This window comes from Gymnodraco acuticeps, unplaced genomic scaffold, assembly GCF_902827175.1.
Source record: "Gymnodraco acuticeps unplaced genomic scaffold, fGymAcu1.1, whole genome shotgun sequence".
In the NCBI taxonomy this organism is placed as follows: domain Eukaryota; kingdom Metazoa; phylum Chordata; class Actinopteri; order Perciformes; family Bathydraconidae; genus Gymnodraco; species Gymnodraco acuticeps.
In genome coordinates this window covers 1,120,778-1,142,135 of record NW_022992284.1, presented here as the reverse complement: position 1 = coordinate 1,142,135, position 21,358 = coordinate 1,120,778, and the positions used below count along the sequence as shown (strand labels likewise).

The 21,358-nt window shown below is 42.0% G+C and overlaps 2 protein-coding genes across 5 annotated transcripts; one reads left to right on the top strand and one right to left on the bottom strand.

Moving 5' to 3' along the window:
* Window positions 1-1,056: 1,056 nt before the first annotated feature.
* Window positions 1,057-4,862, bottom strand: rab5if (RAB5 interacting factor). Its single transcript, XM_034207533.1, has 4 exons — window positions 4,560-4,862; window positions 3,505-3,608; window positions 3,253-3,382; window positions 1,057-2,528 (listed from the first exon to the last, which is right to left on the bottom strand). The coding sequence occupies exons 1-4, from the start codon at window positions 4,665-4,667 to the stop codon at window positions 2,487-2,489; spliced, it is 384 nt and encodes a 127-aa protein (XP_034063424.1). The 5' UTR covers window positions 4,668-4,862; the 3' UTR covers window positions 1,057-2,486.
* Window positions 4,863-8,317: 3,455 nt separating this feature from the next.
* Window positions 8,318-21,152, top strand: zhx3 (zinc fingers and homeoboxes 3). Of its 4 annotated transcripts, XM_034207445.1 has the most exons (9): window positions 8,318-8,597; window positions 10,908-11,090; window positions 11,253-11,382; window positions 14,625-15,507; window positions 15,605-15,709; window positions 15,794-17,254; window positions 17,565-18,293; window positions 19,022-19,298; window positions 20,022-21,152. In XM_034207445.1, exons 4-9 carry the CDS (start codon window positions 14,776-14,778, stop codon window positions 20,030-20,032), a joined length of 3,315 nt encoding a protein of 1,104 aa, XP_034063336.1. In that variant the 5' UTR covers window positions 8,318-8,597; window positions 10,908-11,090; window positions 11,253-11,382; window positions 14,625-14,775; the 3' UTR covers window positions 20,033-21,152. The 4 variants fall into 4 exon arrangements, with proteins under 4 accessions (XP_034063336.1, XP_034063337.1, XP_034063333.1 ...); XM_034207446.1 differs by lacking the exon at window positions 11,253-11,382; XM_034207442.1 differs by lacking the exons at window positions 10,908-11,090; window positions 11,253-11,382.
* The last annotated feature ends 206 nt before the right edge of the window (window positions 21,153-21,358 follow it).

Here is a 21,358-nt window from a genome sequence, read left to right as displayed (position 1 = left end):
TTATTATAAACGTTAGTCCTTAACATCTATCACTGTGTATATCACCATTCAAACATCTTTTAAAAGTTGAACAAACTCCACACAGCTCAGTAAAGACTGTGAGATGTTGACTTTATTTGATCATTTCAGTAAAAACTAACGTTCATATTTCTCTTTTTGATTATAATACTGATGAACGTTCAGAAAAAAGCACTTTGGCAACTTACCACATAAGTTTTAAAATGCTTAATAAGCACCGTAACTTTCATGATATCATTTATCGGTCATAATCGGTTGTTTCCGTGAACGGCCGACTGTTGAGTGACGGCAAATGCTGCGGCTGCAATGCATTGTGGGGCAGCATTTTATCCTCTCCTTTCGGTTAGGGAGGTCCAGTGGTTCCTACGCTAAAGGAGGTTATAAAGGAAGTTTGAAACCTCCTTTCCTTTCATTTAGAGAATTGGAACGGCACTTATCATGGCTGCCAGTGACGTACTTCCGGGTCATTTCACTCCGTTAGGAAGGTTCCTAAGCTAAATGGACTATTGGAATGCAACCCCGCAGTCTCTTCTCCTAAGTCCTTTTGAATTCTCCTATCCACTATCCCTTAACCCCGTGACGTTTCACTCAGAGGTCAAGGAATAGGAGATAGGGTTAGAATTTAGGAGCTGATTTTTGGATTATCGGAACGCAACCCAAATGATCTAAACACTCAGAGTCCTTAACCTCACCTGAGCTAGTTATCCCGAGTTTGAATGATACACAGAGACCAATCAAGGGCTTTGATTTATGATCTGTATATGACAGTGGCCATGTCGGCAGCCCACATCATGTAGACAGCCTGTCACCCTGTGTGAGGCAGACCCACATTTGCGCAGCGTTCACAATAGGCCTACATACAAAAAACTAAAACTAAATGGGTCACGAAATATACCTGGGCGGCCCGCCCAAGTAAATTCTATGTGTGGGAAACCCTGAATTCTGCTGCCAGAAATGGATTTCCAAAATTGATCAAAACTGAAATAATCTTACACGCTAAAATAGCTTCTGGATTCAAAATAAAACACAAAAACCATGTCTTTGAAAATGGAGGCCAAATAAAGCCCATGTTTAATGATTCCCAAAAGATTTGATCAGAAAATACAATCCTTTCAAACACCAGCTGCGTATCTAATATGACATTATAATTTTAATAACTTTGCAAGAACTACTTTTAAAAGTTCTTCACTATAAAATACTGAGAAATATGTTACATTAAACAAGATATAACATAAGTACAAATAAATCTGTTTAATACAAGGTGGATTTGACAAAACGGACATTGTACAGAATTTACAAACAAATTTAAATTAATTTAAAAAACAATAGGTAAGACTTTGATCTGGAAGCTACAAGTGAGAATAATCCAATTTAAATTAGGTCTACCCTCCTAACTAATGCCATTAATAAATGACATCTAGATTTAAGAACAGTTAGTCATGGAAGTGCACAGACTCGTTTTAAGCTTAAATCCGTGAACATTTGCATCTGAAAAGGGCATGCATGTTTCCTCTTTGCTTTGAGGAAATCATTTGTATGGACAGATTGCTTGGATAGTTTTTAGTTCCTGTCCTTAGCAACAGCATATTGATACTACTGGCAGATCCCGTCATCAGGATTGAATATCAGCCGATGTGTATTTTACGAGCCGGCATTTGGTTTTGATGTTAAAATTAGCACGAGTGAGATATCAGCTGTGTGGTTGCCTAAGAACTTTCACGTGTTGGACACCAGACCTTTAAGATGAAATGACTATTGACAGATTTTATTCAAAAAAATGCTACGTTTATATCGAGTGAGCAAAAAAAGAAAAAGACAAAACATAAAGTTTGGAGTGAAATTTAAGAGATGGTATTTAACAGTAAAAACCACAAGAACAATTCATTACTGGTAGTTACATCCGGTATGATGTGTTTTGTCCCTACATTTAAAAAAAAAAGGTAACAATTCACACTTATGGATTGACTGATCCTTAATAAATATGACAACAGTTTGTTGTCAGCAACTGGGATGAAACACATGCTGCTTATATAGTCTAAAATGTCCGTTCATGTCTTCTAAAGCAGACGAAAGGCCCTGTAGTAAACCAACCAAGGGATTTCTATTCTGATTCACATCAGGGCAATCTTCCATCGCACATTGAATTGCGACCGATCTCAACTGACCTTTTCGGTAGTGTTTTGAAAGAGATGATGACATTAAAATGAAGAAGGAAATATAAACATGTGGGAAGTGTGATAAAGGCTGCCTTAAAAGGAACCCCTGAATTAGACAGATGTACATTTTGTTGTTCATCACGGTGTTCTTGCAGGATCCTGTTAATCAAACAAGGATTCCCATGATGCACTGCACACTGAAAAAGTCATATTGTATGGAGGAGCATTGAGACCCCTCAAGCTGTGGGGTTCCTCTTTCTTGGCAATTTACTTCAACAGAAATGTTCATATTTAGTGTCTTATGGATCCCTGTCATTCAAAATGTAGTGCTGTGTAAAAGATTATCCACACCACCTGGTAAAGGAAAAAGAAAAATAAATTAAAGATACAAATGATCAAATTAAACTTAAGATTGATGCAGGTCATAGTGGTTAGCAGCACAGTATACTCAATTACAAGCGGACTAATAATAACTGGCTAAGGACAAATACACTGACTGAGCACAACTCCTACAAAAACAAGAATTTGGTGTTCCAAATAATGTTATTTTTTATCGATACAATTTGTTTTAAGCTTACTTTAATTGTAGATCCCCTTTTCTAGCATTATCATACATTTTTATAATTTATTATTATTATTAAAACTGTGAATACACACTGTTGTTAAGGGGACTATTGATCTTTCAGTTTTATTCTCACATTTTCTTAGTGGTGTTCTATGCACAGATTAAGTAAACCACAGAGCGTTAAGCATCACTAAATTAAACTTTTTATTATTTCAAATCATACATTTGAGAACCTAAAATTATCCGGTCTTTGATTTGATGACGAATTTGAAACCAGAATAAGCGATTTTATTTAATTATAAAAGGAAAATAACCAAAAGGATAAGATGCCATGCACATGTTAGCTATCTCCACCCTATATAGCGGTGCTCAAATGCTATGCAGCTGAATGACGTAAAACATGAGTTAACCGTAATTATATCGTATATTTGCCTTTAGCCCATATTTTGAACCTCTTATTCTAAAGAAAGCTGAAAAGCCAACAAGTCTTTCAATAAATATTAGCATACTCACCATAAAGAGAGCAAAAGATGTCATGAAGCCTTCTTTGGTGAGTTCCCACGTGCCACCATACTCCTCCTCATCAACCTGCTGAAAGCTGCTGAAGTATACGTACAGGATGCCAGCGTTGATGATGCAGAATCTAACGAAACAAACACATGAACATGTTAACTTTTCTGTGTTTTATTTGGTTCAATGAGATATGAATCAACGACAATGCTCAGTTAAATATATATTTTAAGACAGTCTGTCCAGCACACTTACATGGCTATTGCCAGGAATCCTTTCAACGGTGCGACTCCCCATATCACACCAAGGATTATTGCAATAATTTGCCGTAGCCAGTAAATCACATCTAAAAACTCATCCTGTAAAAGAAAAGAGAGAAACTTCATTTAGAGAACAAAATACTTGAATGAAAAGATGGTAATGCATTATTATCCCCTTCATTTCATTTGTTTATGTTTTCTATTTAGGGGATGTATTACAAGGGTGTGTGTGTGTGTGTGTGTGTGTGTGTGTGTGTGTGTGTGTGTGTGTGTGTGTGTGTGTGAGATGGTTCTTTCCACAGAAAAAAAAGACGGAGAAACTGTTTATAACACAATGCATAATCTATTGTTTTGACTAAAATAGCTTGATGCATCACTAATCTTTTGTCAAAGCCTGTTTCTCTTATAATAAGTGTCGCCCATTGGCTTAGGGCTTCACTAAGGTTATCTGAGGTTATGGTTGGGTGACTATACGATGATTTGCTAGGGTTTGACTTAAGGTTGGGTTTAGGTAACATTTAGGGAGACAAACACTGACACAAAAAACTTGTGATAGTGAATATTAATCGTGTAATTGATGAGCCAATAAACCGAAATGTAACTTATGGCAATTTAAGTTAGCAAGAGCTGCAGCTGCTTAAATTAAGTGTGTATAATTACATATAGTGTTAGATGCAACACTAGACTATTTTAAAGCAAATTACTCAGTGAGAGGACGTATTGAGAAATGTAAAAGGCATTTTAGTAATTTGATCCCTTCAAAGCCAACGTATATAAAGTAATACATCTCAGCGTTTTATACATATATTCGACTTCAAGACCAGTAGTTTTGTTATGAACAAATCTCTTAAGAAAATTAACGTCAGGCCTAGCATTATTTTTTTCTCCAATTGACAAGTAACCCAGGCAAACCACATAATCCTTAGCATGCTGGCTAGCTCCAGATAGCCGTCTTTATGAACACCGGACAACAAATCAGGTGATTTGATAACTTTGTGGCAACTAATAGCGACAACATAACAACTGAGCTACATGTTAAAGCTGTCTGACCTTCTCCTCCCAGACAGCAGTACTGTTGAAGACTTTGCTCCATGAGGGCTGCTTTACACCCCCATTCTGCAGATGACTTTCTTCTTTCCGCTTTAAATTGGTCGTCATTCTTTTCTGTTTCCTTCAGCTGTAGACGTCAAAAGGTTAGAATCCAAATCCGAGGACCCTTCAGGCTAGATAAAAGTCTCTAGCGCAGACTAGGGGAAGAAAGTACTGAAATATTAGAAGGTATTAAGGCAACGTACGCTACGCTGATCTGACAGATTTCAGTCTGGAAGCGAAAAAGGGCACCTGAGCATGCGCAAGGCAGTTTGACCCCGGCCTACAACAGCCAATGAGCGAGTGCGACGTTTCTGCAACGCTCGTGGCAGAAAGTGCTTAAAATCTGCAGCGACAGTTAGTGGTCAAGATGTGTAATGCAATTCAGAACTGTCAAAGCAGGTTGTGGTAGGTAATACTTTTGGGTTACCCCTCATGAGTGTTTTTGTAATTTATTAAACCTATGTACTCCTTCAAACAACTTTTGGACTTACATTGGCTATTGGACTTACTGCATGTTCTTAGTTAGACCGTATATTACTGGAACACAAATCTGTTAATAACTCTTTGCAATATATAATTGTAATACTGTTATCTAACATACATGTTACACTTATTTTGATTTTATAAATACTTCAGCTACTTACTTATCTACCTGAATATGTACTTATGTAAACTTTAATAATGTTTATTTGAAATATTATGTGCATGCCTTTTATCTAATTGTGTTTAATTTTTTTCGTCTCTATTTATACTTTGCTATAACAATGTAAATGTTCCCTCTGTGGGATGAATAAAGTGATTCTGATTCTACATTATTTCATTAACCTGGGTGTTTCATACGGCTTTGGGTTATATCTCAGATATGATTTAAGTGTCATTAACAGTAAAGTTGATCACTTTTTAATCAGAAAACATGACATTCACAAAGGCCAAAGTTGTTTTTCAGATATTCAAGTATTTAAAATCAGTCTTTAATGTCATTTCCTCTCTCCTTAAAAACATTGTGACACCATTGCCAAGTATTTAAGTAGTTTACTATATTGCTTACTTTATTGTTAATAAATTCATTAGTATGTAAGGCAAAAATAAAAGCATAGTGTTTTTTTTTACATTACATCATCCGATATATGATGAAAGAAACAAACTGTGCACTGTGAGTATTTTGTATATATTATTGTAAGTCACATTTGAATAAATGAATAAAATAATATGTAAAGAACATATCATTCAAACCAATTGTGCTAAATCAAGATATGATGCACTGATAATCAAAGAGGCAAAGAAAACACAAAAAGTACATATACATTTCAGAAGCTGGGCGTAAAATCTTTTGAGCATTTATGTCTTTTTATTAAACTAATTAATTTTCGATTGAGAAATTGTTGAATTGAATAATCAATGCAGCTTACATATCTCAAATTGATTATATAAGAAGGGGTTTCAAGTCAATTGGCTACAACTCACACACACTCTCTCTCTCACACACACACACACAAACACACCTAAACAGATGTTAATCCTTGTCCACTGGCTGCTTTATTATTCTCTTTCTTCAGTTTTGCATAATTGGTATATATTCAGTTTTTTCAGAGAACATTGAAGTAAACATCAACCACAGGTGAACAACTACAACGTAAAGCAAAATGATTAACAAACCAAGAGTTACCTAAATATATATTTATAATACACATTTTTAAAGGAGGACAAAATAAAGGTAATAAACACATTTTGATTGTAAGAAAATACAAGATAATGATTTCTGAAATCAAATTTCCCCTAAAAAGTAGCAGTTTTTCAACGTTTACATAGGTGCATGTTTTATTTAAACAAAGCAACATCTGAAATAATGAAAAAACAATTACCCTTAAGTGACACTCGCTTGCTCTTCTTTCAGTCATTCTCTCTACTGTCCAGCAGAGGGTTCCCTTCATGAAGGTGAGCTTCACTGCAGTTGGTGAAAGCCTTATCTAGCTCCTGTACATCCTCTCCAGATCATCACTCTGATTTGAGATAACCATGATTGTTATACCTAATAAACTGGTGTGAATGGAGACATTTGGCTAATCCTTTCCAATAATGCTTTACTATTGTCCAACCATAGCCTCGTTCCTTAAACCAGTCGGACAAATACATCATGAAAATTGACGCTTGAGTGATAAGATTTGATTGAATAAGGAAATGCCCCTGGGAATAGTATTTAAAACACAGATAATTAGAATAAATTATATTAGGATGGAAACAAATGTTCAGTTGCCTGTTATAAAATATCAATGTTCTCTTACTCCCAAATGTATTCTGATGATATTTTAATATATTTCTCATGAATGTGTATTGATGACAGATGTAATATGCTAAAATCAGTGTAATTATGAATACAATCATGCACATACGAGAACCATTTGGGGAATTTCAGTTTCTCTTTTGAGTCTTCAAATTGACCCACTATGCATCTTTACTAAATGAGTCATTCAGGAAGATGTGGGGGATGTGTGATGAACATCTTAATTTGTGTCTCATTGCATGGCTGCATAATAAACACAGCTTAATGGAAATCAATAACACTTTAATATGACAAGTGAAAAGCTTTTTCTGTTGAATTGTAAAATTCCTTTGAGAAGCAGTGGAAAGAAACCATGTACTCTTACTAACTGAATAGCAATAAATCTACATATCCTACTTGTAGAAGAGCCATGGTCTTGTACAATCTCCAACTACCTTTTATGTCTATGCAGACAGTAAATATTTTGAATGAGGTTCAAACTCCAGCAAACCTAGTAGCAGAAGACAAGTTTATTGTGAAAACTTGATTTGACTGTATACACCCAGTTGCTAGTTTGTTAGGTGTTTTTTTCAAGATGTACTTCAACAGATTACTTGCAATCTTAATTTAAGTAATTGATCAATTTGTTCTACTCTACTAGAATTCAGAGGTGAATTGTGTACTTTTACTCCACTATAGTTATTTAATCCCTTTAGTTACTTTGCAGATTTGGATTAATGATGTGAAATATAATCAACACATACATAAGACTTTAGTTACACCTGGAGTACATTCACAGGCTATACCCTGCAGCATACAAAGTAATTAAAACTGCACATTTACCAGCTTTGATAACACTTTATGCATCAATAATTATAATCAAAACCTATAATATATTATTCTAAAATGGACCAATCTGCATCATGAGTACTTTTACTTTTGGTATTTTAAGTATATTGTTGATGCTTTTACTTGAATAACATTTTGAATGCAGGACTTTTACTTAACAGAGTATCCCTACATTCTGGTACTTATACTTTTACACAAGATCTAAGTACTTCTCCCACCTCTAGAAATGTATTGGAGACAAAACAACAAGGCTCATTGCCTTACATACTGAACATACGGATGAGCAGTCATTTATATGTTATTGTTTTGGCAATCTTTCGATAGTAGTTCTTTAGTATAGTTGAGGTGTGATGAATGAACTTTTGACACAATGTAGCCTTCTATCTCTTTAAGAGGGGTCACCTGGAAGAGAGGGACAGGTGTGAGTTGCTGTAACACATGACGTCTCACCTAGACAGGAGAATCTTTTGTTGCTTACTAAAACTTGACCAGGACCCCCACGTATTGTTGGGTCAAAGTCAGGACGGGATGTCTGACTCACTTCTGCTGCTCTCTGCACGGCGGAGCTCGAGCTCTCACGCCAACTCCACCGTCAGTGACGTCTGAGTCACGTGTGCGTCTCTTCCCTCAGTACGTCCGTCGTATTTTCCTCCCCTCCACTGCCTGCTTTAACACTGAGAGCCACTCGAAATAAACAAGCGTTGTAGGGACCAGCCTGGCTCCAGTGTCACGTTTATCACCAGCCTATGGACAGAGGGGGCTTACACCTCTAAGTTGCCATCAGTGAAGCCCAAGCCTCCCGTCAGTTTCTGCCTCCACTGAGCCCATATCATTGTAAACTTTTTTTAAAATCCTGCGCTGCATACACTGAGCTCCGACAAAGCGAGGTGAGTGTGGTTTTATAATACACATTTACACAAGTGTTTCATCTTTCCCAAAACTTGTGCGGGCTATAATAGTGCCGCCTTACCTTTGCGGGCTGCGCTTTGGCTCAGCTGCATGTCGCCTGCTTAAAATGGCGACAGCGGGGGGAGAGAGAGTAGTTTTTTGGGCTGGGGGCTTGCCTTTTCCTCCACTCTGAATTGGTTGCAATGTTTAAAACCTATAACGCAGACAAGCCTATTAAGTTGGGGCTCACTCCGCCTAACTTGAGCGGAAGATGAACACGCATCATTTTCGTAAATGTTTGACGCCGCTGCGCTCTGGGACTAGCGTTACATTACAGACACTGTAATTTAATAAAATACCGCTATTTCCTCATCTTTTTAAAACATGTATTGTTTATATAAGGAGCTATTAGATGTTGTCGCTTTACATTAAATTCATACATTTAATATATTCAGCTTAAACTCCCTATTTTCAGTCTGTGCCATAAATGAAGTTAGAAATCATTTAGACAATCAGTTATGACTTTTTTCAGAGTTTATTTTGGACAATTGTGCAACTGATTAACTATGATTTACCCACGACCTTATTATAAAACCTATATTTTTGTCATATAAAAGTGTAATGTTCACAGATTGGTTTATACAAGGATACACACTTTTCATAAAGCTTCATAACTTAATGCTTTTATGTTGCCTACTAGTCTGAAGTTGTTGTCTTGGATTTCTATCATGTCAGTGTTGTCATGAGTGTGTGACTCCAGAGATTAGAGCAAAGCTTTCCCAGACAGCTCGTTTGTGTCTGATGTCCACGTGAGTCCCCAGCATAGACGGGCAGCTTAATCCACCTATATATTTATCTCTCACAGTGGTACATCTCTCAGTATACAAGAGGTCAGCTCCTATACTATTGCTGATTAAATAATCAATTTGGCTATGTAGGTTTTTTGTTGTTGTCAATGGGTACAAAAGTCAGCTATTTTTGTTGTTAATATTATTGTTATTATTATGCCTTCTTGCTGTGGTGATGCTTGAGCTCAATGGCTGTACATTTCAATCTGAAAAGTCTCACCCCCCTCCCCTCTCTCTCTTTCTCCCATTCTATCCCTCAGTTTAGGAAAGGTTGAGCTGCTTTCTATGAAAGGATGAATCATAAGAACATTTACGTAAACTGTATTTTGGCCTTGCACTTCTGTTCATCGTGAGAATGATTTTCTGTGTTTTCAAGTTTCCTTTTTACACATCGAACAACATCTTAAAAGTGTGTGTGTGTGTGTGTGTGTGTGTGTGTGTGTGTGTGTGTGTGTGTGTGTGTGTGTGTGTGTGTGTGTGTGTGTGTGTGTGTGTGTGTGTGTGTGTGTGTGTGTGTGTGTGTGTGTGTGTGTGTGTGTGTGTGTGTGTGTGTGTGTGTGTGATTCATTCAGTAATCACTTTTAATCAGTGAGTTTATTCCTCTCTCTGTGTTGACCCACAATTTACTTCCAGATCTCTACCAAGTTTGACAACAACAAATATTGTCAGATGTGACTCTAGAGCCTTTTCTCAATCTTTGTGGGGTAGCAGTGTGATCCACCCACATGTCCGGACACAGCGAGCAGGTTTGGGTCAGCAGTAGCAGCAGCAGCAGCAGCCTCTTGCTCTGCTTGGCTGGTTAACAGCTTGGGATGTCAGCCATTTTAGGTTGGACAGCACAGAGCATGGTGCTCCGCCATTTCTCTCTCCCTCCCCTCTCAGCAACCCAGTTTAAAGCCTGTACTGGCAGTGGCCACAGTATTGCAGCCGTTTGCAACCCACACAGCCATCCGCTCCCTGACCTGAGAGCAGCCCAAGTGGGACTCAGGAGCAGATGGAATGACACCGTAGGACACAGTCATTGAGGTTTCCTTACCGTTGCCACTATTGTATTGGCGATGAAATGGTAGTGGTAATAAGTTCAGACCCACAAAACGTGTAAGCGTTGAGGGTTGTGAGCGTGTATCAGCGTCAGCAGATTCACAAGTGTGTGAAAACCCTAGAGTTTATTGACAAGAGGAGTCATATTGGAGCCATGTCTTTTTAAGGTGGGAGTATAATCAGTAGCTGTCAAGATATTTCTGTTTTTGGGAGAGAAGAAAACATGGCGAAGGATTTCTCTTTTGGTACATGGTAGAAAAAGCAACGGTTTAGGAACATAGACTAGTATATGGTAAAGGGCTTTGGTGAAGACTTTATAATTAGCCTGGGGGCTCACCCTTGGGGATAGAGGTGGTCCCTCAGTCGTCTCTGAAAGAGATTCCAGCCCTGTTTATGTATCCATGCCTCTGTTGCCTACAGTGAATACAGAAGCCCTGCATGCCTCAGGCCGTTGAGGCCAAACACAGGAGCCACAGAGAGCCAGGGCAGTATGTCTGGAGGGGGACTTAGAGTTAAACAGGAAGAGACGCCATCAGCTCTGGCCAATAGCATGCCCAGGCGACGGCGACCACACCTAGCTGGGAGACATCAACACCGCCTGAGGTAGGCACTGAAATAGGAGCAAGGCAGGGACTCGCCAAATACCACTCACAGGGGTGTGTGGAACAAACAAGTTGGGGACTGGATGCATAAGAGATGTGTGTGTGCGCCAAGGTTTGAGTAACCATGTCTGTGTGTGTTTACTCACACGCATGTGCTTTACAGAAAGGAGCTGGTGGGAGAGAGAGAGGGGGTAGGAGGTGGTTGCCATAGGGACAGTAACACACCAGTGGCGCTGCCGACCTGTCTCCCTGGGCCAAACTTGCTAAGAGAGGGAGGAGAAGAAGAAACCGAGGTAGGGAGGGAGGGAGTTAAGGGGTGCAGAGACTGTTGGCGAGGGAGAGGGAGGGGGGAGTGAGGGTGAAGAGACAGGGGAAGAGGGAGAAAAAAAGACAAGTGTGGAAGCAAGAGCAAACAAGGAAAAGACTGCCTGTGTTGTACACCATAGAGCATTTGTTACACGTGTAAACATATCAACATTACACCTGTACTCTCAGCTAGGTGAGGAGTTAGCTTACTGCTACGCCAAGCAGCCGAGCTGTAGGATTTCTAGAGTGTGTTATCATTTGCCTGTACTCGAAGGACACAGCCCGGGTCTAGACGAGAGTCAGTAAGTCAAGAACATCGCCTTTGTGTGTCACTGGGAGATCTCTGACTCTCACATGCAGAAAAAATGGCAGCTTCACTACCTCGGTAAACAAGCCTCACACACAGGCATGCAGGCAGCCACCCCCGCACGCCACATACACACACAGACGTGAGCACACTTGCTCAACTCGCCCACCCCCACCTACCCTTCTCTCCACTCTCAATCTCACAGGAAACCCACACATGCAAATGCTGACACGCATAACACACAAACCCACCATCACCACATGGTCAGTCAATCTATGTGTAGCTTTCAAATTAAAGTTTCTGGCCGATGTGCTCATACCCGTGAGTCAACAGTGCTCTGTCTGAGCCCGGCATTGCGGAGACATGAGCTGCCCATGTCGACTCGCCGATAATAGCTCGGCCTGCATTGTGCATTGTTTCTATCCTCACCTGTGTGAGGCCTCTGGGTCTGCGCTGGTAACTCGCCTTGCAAAGACTCAAGCTTTATCTGCAAATGTGGTCAGTGTTGTCATTTGTCTCACATGCCATCAGCGTGAGATGCAAGATCTGTTGCGATCGTAGCGCTGTCTTTCGGTGTAACCGCCTGTGGGTTTTTACATGATTTATTTTGATAATTTGTGATACCTTATGTGTTTGTCTTTAGTTTGAGTAATTGGTGAACATGATACACTGAGACGCATGAGTGTGCACATACAGACACTCAAGCTGAACTTCAGGTTGTGTCCACTGGCTGAAGAGCTCGGGTTGGAACATTCCAGTCTTTGCAGTGCAGCGAGGAGGGAGGGAGGGAGGGAGGGAGGAGGGAAGGACTGTGATTGTAGTTTGGAGCAAGAAGGGGGCGTTGAAGATCGGGGGTTAGCAGGGCGGGGTGGTGTTGGCTGGTTGGAGGGGGGGTATCAGGGAGGAGAAATTCCTCACTGAAACACCTCAGTGCTTCCTCCACGACAGTTAACACCCCTCCTTCCCTTGCCTCCTCACCCCCAAACCGGCTGCCCATCCCCCACCGTCCTCTCCTCTCGCTTGCCCCCCCCTACACCCAACCGAACCACGTGATGGATGGCTGAGACTGCCCCCCCATAAGCCTTTGTGTTGGTCATGTGACCAGCCTGCCTTGGCAGAGCGGTGCCCCCTGATGCAGAACTGAATGGCAGGGCAGTAGGAGGGGTGCACAACAGCCCGAGCTGAGGGCAGTTACTCTCTCTGAGGCATGCTCGGGGGGACAAGGGGGCATCACGTTCCCCCCACAGTAGCAAACTTATTTTGCCTCTTTACCCCTCACTCTCAGATGCATAACGTCAAACTAAGATAAATATAACAACTAGCATGTTCAATTAAGATGCTTGATACAGTGTCTCGGTATTGATGAATTATTTGTGGTATTGAGTTCAAAACATTTTGAAAAGTAACACACAGGAAGTTAGAAAAAGTCATCGACTTTAACTGAGGTTGTTGGCTTCAGACTGCAGGAAAGTATACCTTCGCTCGGTAAGTGTGTGAAAGGGTATCCGTCACACCCCAGGCCTGTGACGGTTAACTGGGCTCTGAGCTAATGTACCATGACCTTTATGTAAAGCAAAGAGTGTGTGTGTTTGTTGGTCAAAAAGAAAGAGGGCATTTGCCACTTAATTAGTTACATTTGATTGGTGGTTTGGTTAATTGTATGATGACAACTTGTAGTGTGCTGCTCACCTGAAAGGGACATAGTGGTTATTATTATTATTGTGCATCAAGAGGTTATGCTAAGTCTGAAACAAGTCCCTCTCAAGTTTAACATTTTTTTATAGGACTGCTCTATTTTGAAAGAGCATGATTATTTTAGATTTGGGCGGCCTACCAGAAAAGCTGCATTTGGTTTGGATTTGTTGGTGAAGGGAGGAGCTGGACTTTGAAAGGTTTTAGGGTTTTCCTGTTCAACGTCTTTTAGCTGCTGAACTTTTGTGAGCTTTTGCTGCTCTTTGCGTGAGGTGTCATGTCGGTGAAGAGTGATTGGGAGAGTAATTGCCCTAGAGCTGTCCTCCAATTCTGCATCACTACCTCTCTGTCAGAGGGAGGGGAACACTCCTCCACAGGAAGCTTCACCATTTTGTAAGGGGGACAAAGGATTTAGGGGTGATGTGAACATTTTGAAGATTCACATTCACACTTACGCAGGCCTACGGTTTCAATCTGCACTGTGTGTGCTAGTGTTGGACGAGAACGCCATTTTCCTGAGGAACATCTGTTGATCCACCCACTAACACAATTATCAAGTAGACTCTATCTTAAGCAACTCATTCACAAGTGAGAATTTCTGTGGAAATCTTCATAAAAAGTATTCACTGAAGCTACAGAGTCTTTGGATAAAATACAGAATGTGCTCTCTCTGTGGGGGTGTGTCTGAATGAGGGGAAGTGAGGCAGAGTTGTGTGGGGGAGGGGAAAGGAGGGTAGGACAGGAGCTCTCCTAAAAAGCCTTTAGTGAAGGAGCAGACTGAGGTGGGTTGAATGCCCTCATAAAAGAGAGCCTTGAGTTTCATGGGAGTTGAGGACAAGACTAGATTTCTTTTATTTAAAGATCTTCAAGCAACACTCTAGTTTTTAAAAGGCTTCGGGCTGAATCTTAACACCAATGCTTATTATTACCTGTTTTGTTGATATTTTACCTGGAAAAATCCAGCCATGGATTTCTTCTAGCTGAGAAATCTGGGTTGTACTGAGTGGCGTAAGATATCCCATCTAATTTATTCTCTTTGCAATCTGTTCTCCCTCTCACGACTCTTCTGTCATTTGTACTTGAAACATTTTATGCCACAATCCAAAACTTAGAGGTACTTTATTGATCCCGAATTTGGACATTTCTAAAATGTCCCAATTTGAGATGAATAAATTACCTCTTATCTTAAAACTTGACTTGTTCTAAAACGTGTTACTCTTTCATTTCCAGGTTCCCTCTTTGAAGTTGCAGTGAGAACTACAAGTGGACCTATGGAAATGTCCCGCTGTCCTCCTTCCCCCATGCCTGGTCTATAGTCAGCCCATAATCTCACTCAAACCCTGTTCCCAGCCATTTGAAGAACCCACCCTGTGGTCGCACCATGGCCAGCAAGAGGAAGACCACTATCCCCTGTATGATCCCCAGCAAGATCATACGCCCAACAGATGAGGTTGACCGGGACTCTCCGGATTTTTACTGTCAATCCAGGTTTTCTGGAGGTGGCAGACATAGCTCTCCCGACCCAGGCGAGTCTTTCAGACCAGAGGCGGGGGACGCCATCAAAGACAGTGCTGGCACTTATACCTGTAAGCCTTGTAACTTTGAAACCCATGACCTTAACTTGTTCTTGGATCATGTGTACTCTGGGCACCCAGACTTTCGTGCGGACCCCAGCTTTTTTTGTGTAAGCTGCAGGGTCTCAGCGCCCAAGTTTGAGGGGCTGGCCCTGCATAATGCCAGGATTCACCCTAGCACATTGAACACAACTCTGCAGCTGAGGAAGAAGGACAGGAGGGTTGTGGTGGAGCAGAATCTGCTAACTGGGGCAGAAACAGGGAAAGAAAGCGAGATCTCCATCACCAAAACCCCGATGATTAGGATGCTGAAGGGCAAATCAGAGTCTAAACGGATAGTGGTGTCTCACCCTATCTCTGATGAGCCTTCCTCAGACTCCTCTTCTAGAGAGACTGAGAGAAAAGATCCTCCTGCAGTCACAGTCACCCATGTTCCCACCATCGTCCACAATGGGACCACAAAAGTCACTCTGCCTTCAGCAATCCAGATAGTCAACGGCTCTGGAGCTTTACCAATGCTCAAGACTCCCATCACACAGGTAGGTGGTCATTAGGCTGTTTTGGAAAAGTTGGTTTATAATTGACTTATATTAGATATGAAAAACATTTAATACATTTTAAATATTTTCCCTACAGGTGGTCTCAATGGTTCAAAACAGAAACTTTCATCAATCTGCACCAATCACAGTCTCCTCAAATATTTCCTCGGCTTCGCATTCAACCTCCAAAAATCTCCCTAAGGTAACTTTTGTAATGAATTTGTTGTGTCCCAGTGTAATGAGATTAATAAGAGATTGAATAATGCGATAATCTTTCTCCTCCCAGGTGATGATTCCTTTGAGCAGCATCCCTACCTACAGTGCCTCCATGGACTCCTCTTCCTTCTTGAAGACCTCCTTCAGTAAGTTTCCTTACCCCACAAAGGCGGAGCTCTGCTACCTGACTGTGGTCACAAAGTTCCCAGAAGAGCAGATCAAGATCTGGTTCACGGCCCAGAGACTCAAACAAGGCATCAGTTGGTCTCCTGAGGAGATAGAGGAGGCCAGGAGGAAGATGTTCAACACCATCATACAGACTGCACCTGCCAGCTCGCAGAACCACATCCATAGTCACCAAACCTCGACCCATCACACATTCACAGTCCTGCCTGCCTCGCTGGGGGCGACAGGGATCCCTCACTTCCTGCAGGGCTCTCTTCTCAGCCAAGGAGGGGTTATCATGGCAAATGGTATCCAGGTTAGCAGCACTCCGTTGGCCCTGGCTGTCACACCGAAGCCCCAGGCAGCAGCCCGCCCCATGCAGGCCCGTCCCGCTGCCGCCCTGGTGGCAGACAAAGGCGTCAGCATGGTGGTGGGGACGGGGGGCAGCAGTAGCACTGGGAGCAACATAATTAGCAGCAGTAATAGTAGTAGGAGTGGGAGAGGGGGCACAAGCAGTATTATTACTAGCAGTCAGGCTAGTGTCATCAACCTTAGTTTAGGGGGCAGTAATGCTAGGGTTAGCAGTGTCAATGGTAAACAAAGCAGTGCAAACTACAATAACAAGAGCAATAGTAATGTCACCAGCTATGTAAATGCTAAGAACACTGATTTCAGTAAAGCAAACAAGACCAACGTCGTGAAGAGTGACAACAAAGGGTCCACAGAAAGCAGCAGAGAGGGACAGAAGAGCAAAGATGCCAACGTTAGCAGCATCAAAAATGACACGCATGATGTCGAAACCACCACCAGCAGCTCTCCAGCCATCAAAATGGAAGAGGCGTCTTCCCCCATCTCAAAGTCTCCCTCCCCCTCACCTGCATCTCGGATGTCTTTGAACGCGTTCCTGGACCCCAGCTTCTATAAGGGCAAAAAGTCTCAGGAGCAGCTCAACCACCTGAAGGACAGTTTTCTGGTCTGCCAGTTTCCCGACCAGGAGGAGGTTGACCGGCTCATCGCTCTGACCGGGCTCACAGTACGAGAAGTCCGCAAGTGGTTCAGTGACCGGCGCTACCACTTCCGCAACCTCAAAGGGTCCCGCTCCAGCACAGGGGCGCAGAGTAAGGCGGGGGCAGCAGGGAGCGCTTCAGGTACGGCAGGGGGCGGAGCTGCTGGCGGCGCCCAACCTGTGGATCTGTCTGAGAGCAGCAGCAACTCCGAATCAAAAACTCCCCAGCACAGCTCGGCCCCCCTGAGCCCGACTGCATCACAGACTCCAACCTCTCCCACCACACCTTCCCGTCGACTCCCCAGAGCTCCTTCTCCAGATTTCACAGCTATCCGCTACAAGGAGAGAGAACCTCATCAGGTGAGGCTATTGGTTCGTAAGAAACTATAGGGATTCAATGCTTAGAGGCTGACAATGTTTTACTGATCAATCAGTACTAATGCTGAAACTGACTTTTTATTATTAAGTTTAAACATTTAGAAATAATTCAACTTATTTCAAAATGTCTGTTTACTGGTCTTTTTCAGGAGTGTTATTGCATACAGTTTTAAAACGTTGAAATGCCTTTTAGATAAGTGCCTAAAGAAAAATCTTAAATTGTGCCAATTATCCTTCTTGCTAAATCTACTCAGTCCTTTTTTGACCTTTTCCATTCCTGTCTTATGTTTAGTTGAAAGCTCTAGAGGCCAGTTTTTGCCTGGAGTCAGACCCGACAGGAGAGGAAGTGGACAGATTGCGATCTGAGACAAAGATGACCAGGAGGGAGATCCATGGCTGGTTCGCTGACAGGAGGAAGAGGCTGGCAGCCGAGAAAAAGAAAGAGGATGCTGAGCGGGTGCTGAGAGAGGAGGAGGGGGAGATGGAAGTTGATGGGGAGGAGAGACAGAAAGAGGAAGGCTCAGGAGAACTGAAAGTGAACCCTATTAAAATCAACCTGAAGATGCTAAAGGTGACCGAGGCCAACAGCAAAGCAGAGGGTGAAGGGTTGGATAGCCCGCTGCACTCCAGTAACACACCTGCATCCTCCCCAGGCCTCACTCCAGCCACCACCCCCAAACCATCCCAACCCTCCACCCCAACACACAAACCATCCAACTCCCCCAAACTCACAGCCCTACGAGGTAAGAAGAACGCGGAGCAGCTGCAACAGCTCAAACAAGTGTACGCTCGTACCCAGTGGCCCAGCGCCACGCAGTACGATGACCTGATCTGCAGCTCCGGACTGCCCCGACCAGAGGTGGTGCGCTGGTTTGGAGACTGCCGTTATGTGCAGAAGAACGGCCAGCTGAAGTGGCTGGAGGCTTACCAGACCATGGCTCTGGAAGAGGACCTCCAGAAGGAGAACATAGAGATCCTGCAGGCCCACCGCGACACCTACAGCAGCCTGGAGGAGTCACAGGTAAGGAGACAACAAATAGTGTTAAAGGTGGGGTATGTCATTTATTTCAGAAACACTTTTTGTTATATTCCATGGAATGCTCTTAACGTCCCGATAGCAATGAATACATTAAATGCTTTGACAATAAATACATAAAAAAAGTCATCTCTGGAAGCCGTAGCGCTGTAAAAAGCACGACCAATCATTTTAGCCGGCCCGGCTAAAGTAACTGGATGGCCTACCTGCCTGTCAGCCTTCCATCTGTGCACAAACTTATCTCGTGCCCTCATTGGTCATGTGCGCGTTCGTGTGTGTTGGAGGAGGGGCTCTGTAAGGAAGCCTGAAGGAAGAGGCAGATTTTCTCCGGTTGTGTACTTTCAAATTCTAGCGCATTCGAGCTGGTTTCTCCAAAATTACATACCCCACCTTTAACACATTTAGAACAGAAGAGCAATTCAATTTTTTTATGGGATTTGATTTTCACAATTATTTATTTTCTGAAATAAAACAAATCATTTCGACTTAATGTGAGTTATAAACAAATAAGAGAACTTTTGATTATAAGCAACTTTTTAAATTTTTTTTTTTTATGAATGCCTCATTATGCTTTTGGACACAGGTTTTTAGCATTTACTGTCAACCTGTAATTGTCACTTGTGATAACGGTGGCTGCTCTTAAGCTATGACAAGCTTTAATTAAAAAAAGGTATCCTCCCTGTCCTTTAACACAGATTATTCTTTGTGCACAGTTGCAGGAACTAGCTCAGGCTAGTGGTTTAACAGCAGACTTGGTACGACACTGGTTCTCTACCACAGCGTCTTTGCCTCTGTTGGAACAGACGGCTGCTGCTCAGGAGACAGAACCCAAAGCAGTCGCAGCAGACGCTGAGCCACGAACAACAGGATCCTCCCCCCCGGAGCCGCAGCCAGGAGGAGGGACGGAGGAGAAAATGGAGCAGTCGGTGTGTGGTGTCGCAACAGAAGCAGAGGAGGCCAACACTGACGAGACTGTGAATCCCACTAAAGGTAGTCTTCGTTTCACGAGCAATCTTTAGTGTGATACATAGTCATAAAATCCTTGCAAGTCAACAAGCAGAGTATAACACATTTTTTCTTTCTAGATGAATCTATTAAATGCAAAAAGTTGTTTTTTTACAAATGGCATTCACAAGCGCAAGCCAACCTTTCAAAATCTTTACATATTTAATTTGCTATCAAATGTGACAAAGGAAGCAACAAACCGAACTGGAGTATTTAACAAATTTGCTTAACTGAAACGATTATTGGAAAAGCTGCAGATTATTTATTTTTCGATGGACCATCTGTGATTAATCGACCGATTACTGAAATATTTATTTAGACACCATGGAGACTTGATATCCACTCGACAAGCGTTCTCTATTCATTACCACTCTGACTATCTTTTCTACATTTCCAACCTTTTCTCCCAAAAACATACAATGGGTTACTATTTAGGCTTTGTTACGAGTTAATACAAAATTAGGTTGTCCAATTGTGATGGGAGAAAGTGATAGAGCTAGGGAGACACTGGTTATATGATCTATGAATCACAACATGGATAATTGTCTAAGGTGAAACAGGTAAAATCACAATGTTCATAATGATGTGTACCGAGGTGTGCTGGTACCTGCCACCAGCACACTGTGTATAAATAAAGAACATTTATTCTTGTCCTCTGGAGCATGTTGTCAGGGCGATGGATTTCTAATTTCTTTTTGGTTACTACAGGAACAGATTGAAGTGGCTCTTTTTTCCTGAGGATGGAGTTCACAACGCAGGTGGTCTTTGTGTCGGTAGTCTGAGGAAAAGACGGCAGATGTGCTTGTAACGGGATCACTGGAGGGAAATGGACCCTGAAGCCATCCCCACCCATCCCTCTCTCACACCCCTAGAGGTAGGCATGACATCCCCCACCACATGAGATGGACACTAAAGCCACTAACCCCCCTCTTATCCACCCACTCCCTGCCCTCCTCCTGCTGCTGAATCCACCCCTCCGCTACACAGACCCTCTCCAGAACCCTCCCGTCCGCCATTTTCTCCTCAGAAGGAAGTCCCAGTAGAGACTGAAGTGCAGGAGAGGAAGGAGGGGCCCGAATATTTTCTACTGTTTTTGTTCCGCCTGCCTGCTGTGACGGGAGAAAGGAAGGGGTGGTTTTGGAGGGAGCAAAGCGAGAAAGTGGCGGGACCTCAGCAGATGTTGATAAGGAGCATGGGGTGGGTTAGGTTTTTGGACAGTCATCGACCAAATCAACACTCGGACAAGGATCGAAAGAGTGTTAACAGCCTGTTCATAGTTTGTTTTGGAGTACGAAATACTGCACAGCTCTTAGCCACAGGGTGCTTGCCTTTTAAAGGCCTTAAAATGACCTTTTCCATTGTGCCATCTTCATACTCCCCTTTTCCAACAACCTGCACTCATACACTTTGTCTTCATGCTTGCAGCTTACTTTAAATGTGCTAGCAAGGCTGTTCATAGTGTAAATGTGGAACTCAGCATTGATCATTTCAACTTTGTCTTTTTTAGATATTTTTGTTTTTACTTTTCATATCTAGGACATTTAAATTGTCCAGTTTGGTGAAAATAAAATGTCTTGAATTCCGTTATCCTAAGAAGGCAAGCACCCTGTTGTTTAAACAAAATGCGACACGTAGACTATATGGAATCTGGTTTGTGCTGTAGCATAGAGTGCATCTTTACGTCACTCACGTGTACGTACATTTGTTTTTATAGGGCTCTCCTATGAAATAAAATGTACTGTAAAATAACTGAACTTTCCACACTTAGGCTTGATGTATACTTTTTACAGATGTCATTTGCAGAATAAACAGAATGTAATAAATGTGGCTTCAAGACTCTTCCAAATGGTGTACAATAATGGGAGGGGTAGTTATGCCTGATCTTGACTATAAACAATAATGCTTTAGTTATGAGGGAGCCAACAAAAAGCCTCTTGTTTAAGTTTGCTACTAACAATAATTTACATTTGATATACAGATCTGTCTTGATAACTTAGTATATGAAACATGGCCTGAGGGTTTAATACATTGAGGAGGAGTTGTAA

Excerpts from the sequence above, each read along its gene's own strand:
- rab5if (XM_034207533.1), bottom strand. The coding sequence starts at position 4,667 with ATGACGACCAATTTAAAGCGGAAAGAAGAAAGTCATCTGCAGAATGGG. Across the intron at positions 3,383-3,504 it reads GGATTCCTGGCAATAGCCAT|ATTCTGCATCATCAACGCTG; the intron begins GTAAGTGTGCTG and ends TTGTTTCGTTAG. Across the intron at positions 2,529-3,252 it reads CATCTTTTGCTCTCTTTATG|GTGGTGTGGATAATCTTTTA; the intron begins GTGAGTATGCTA and ends TTCCTTTACCAG.
- zhx3 (XM_034207442.1), top strand. The coding sequence starts at position 14,776 with ATGGCCAGCAAGAGGAAGACCACTATCCCCTGTATGATCCCCAGCAAG. Across the intron at positions 15,508-15,604 it reads TCAAGACTCCCATCACACAG|GTGGTCTCAATGGTTCAAAA; the intron begins GTAGGTGGTCAT and ends TTTTCCCTACAG. Across the intron at positions 18,294-19,021 it reads GCAGCCTGGAGGAGTCACAG|TTGCAGGAACTAGCTCAGGC; the intron begins GTAAGGAGACAA and ends CTTTGTGCACAG.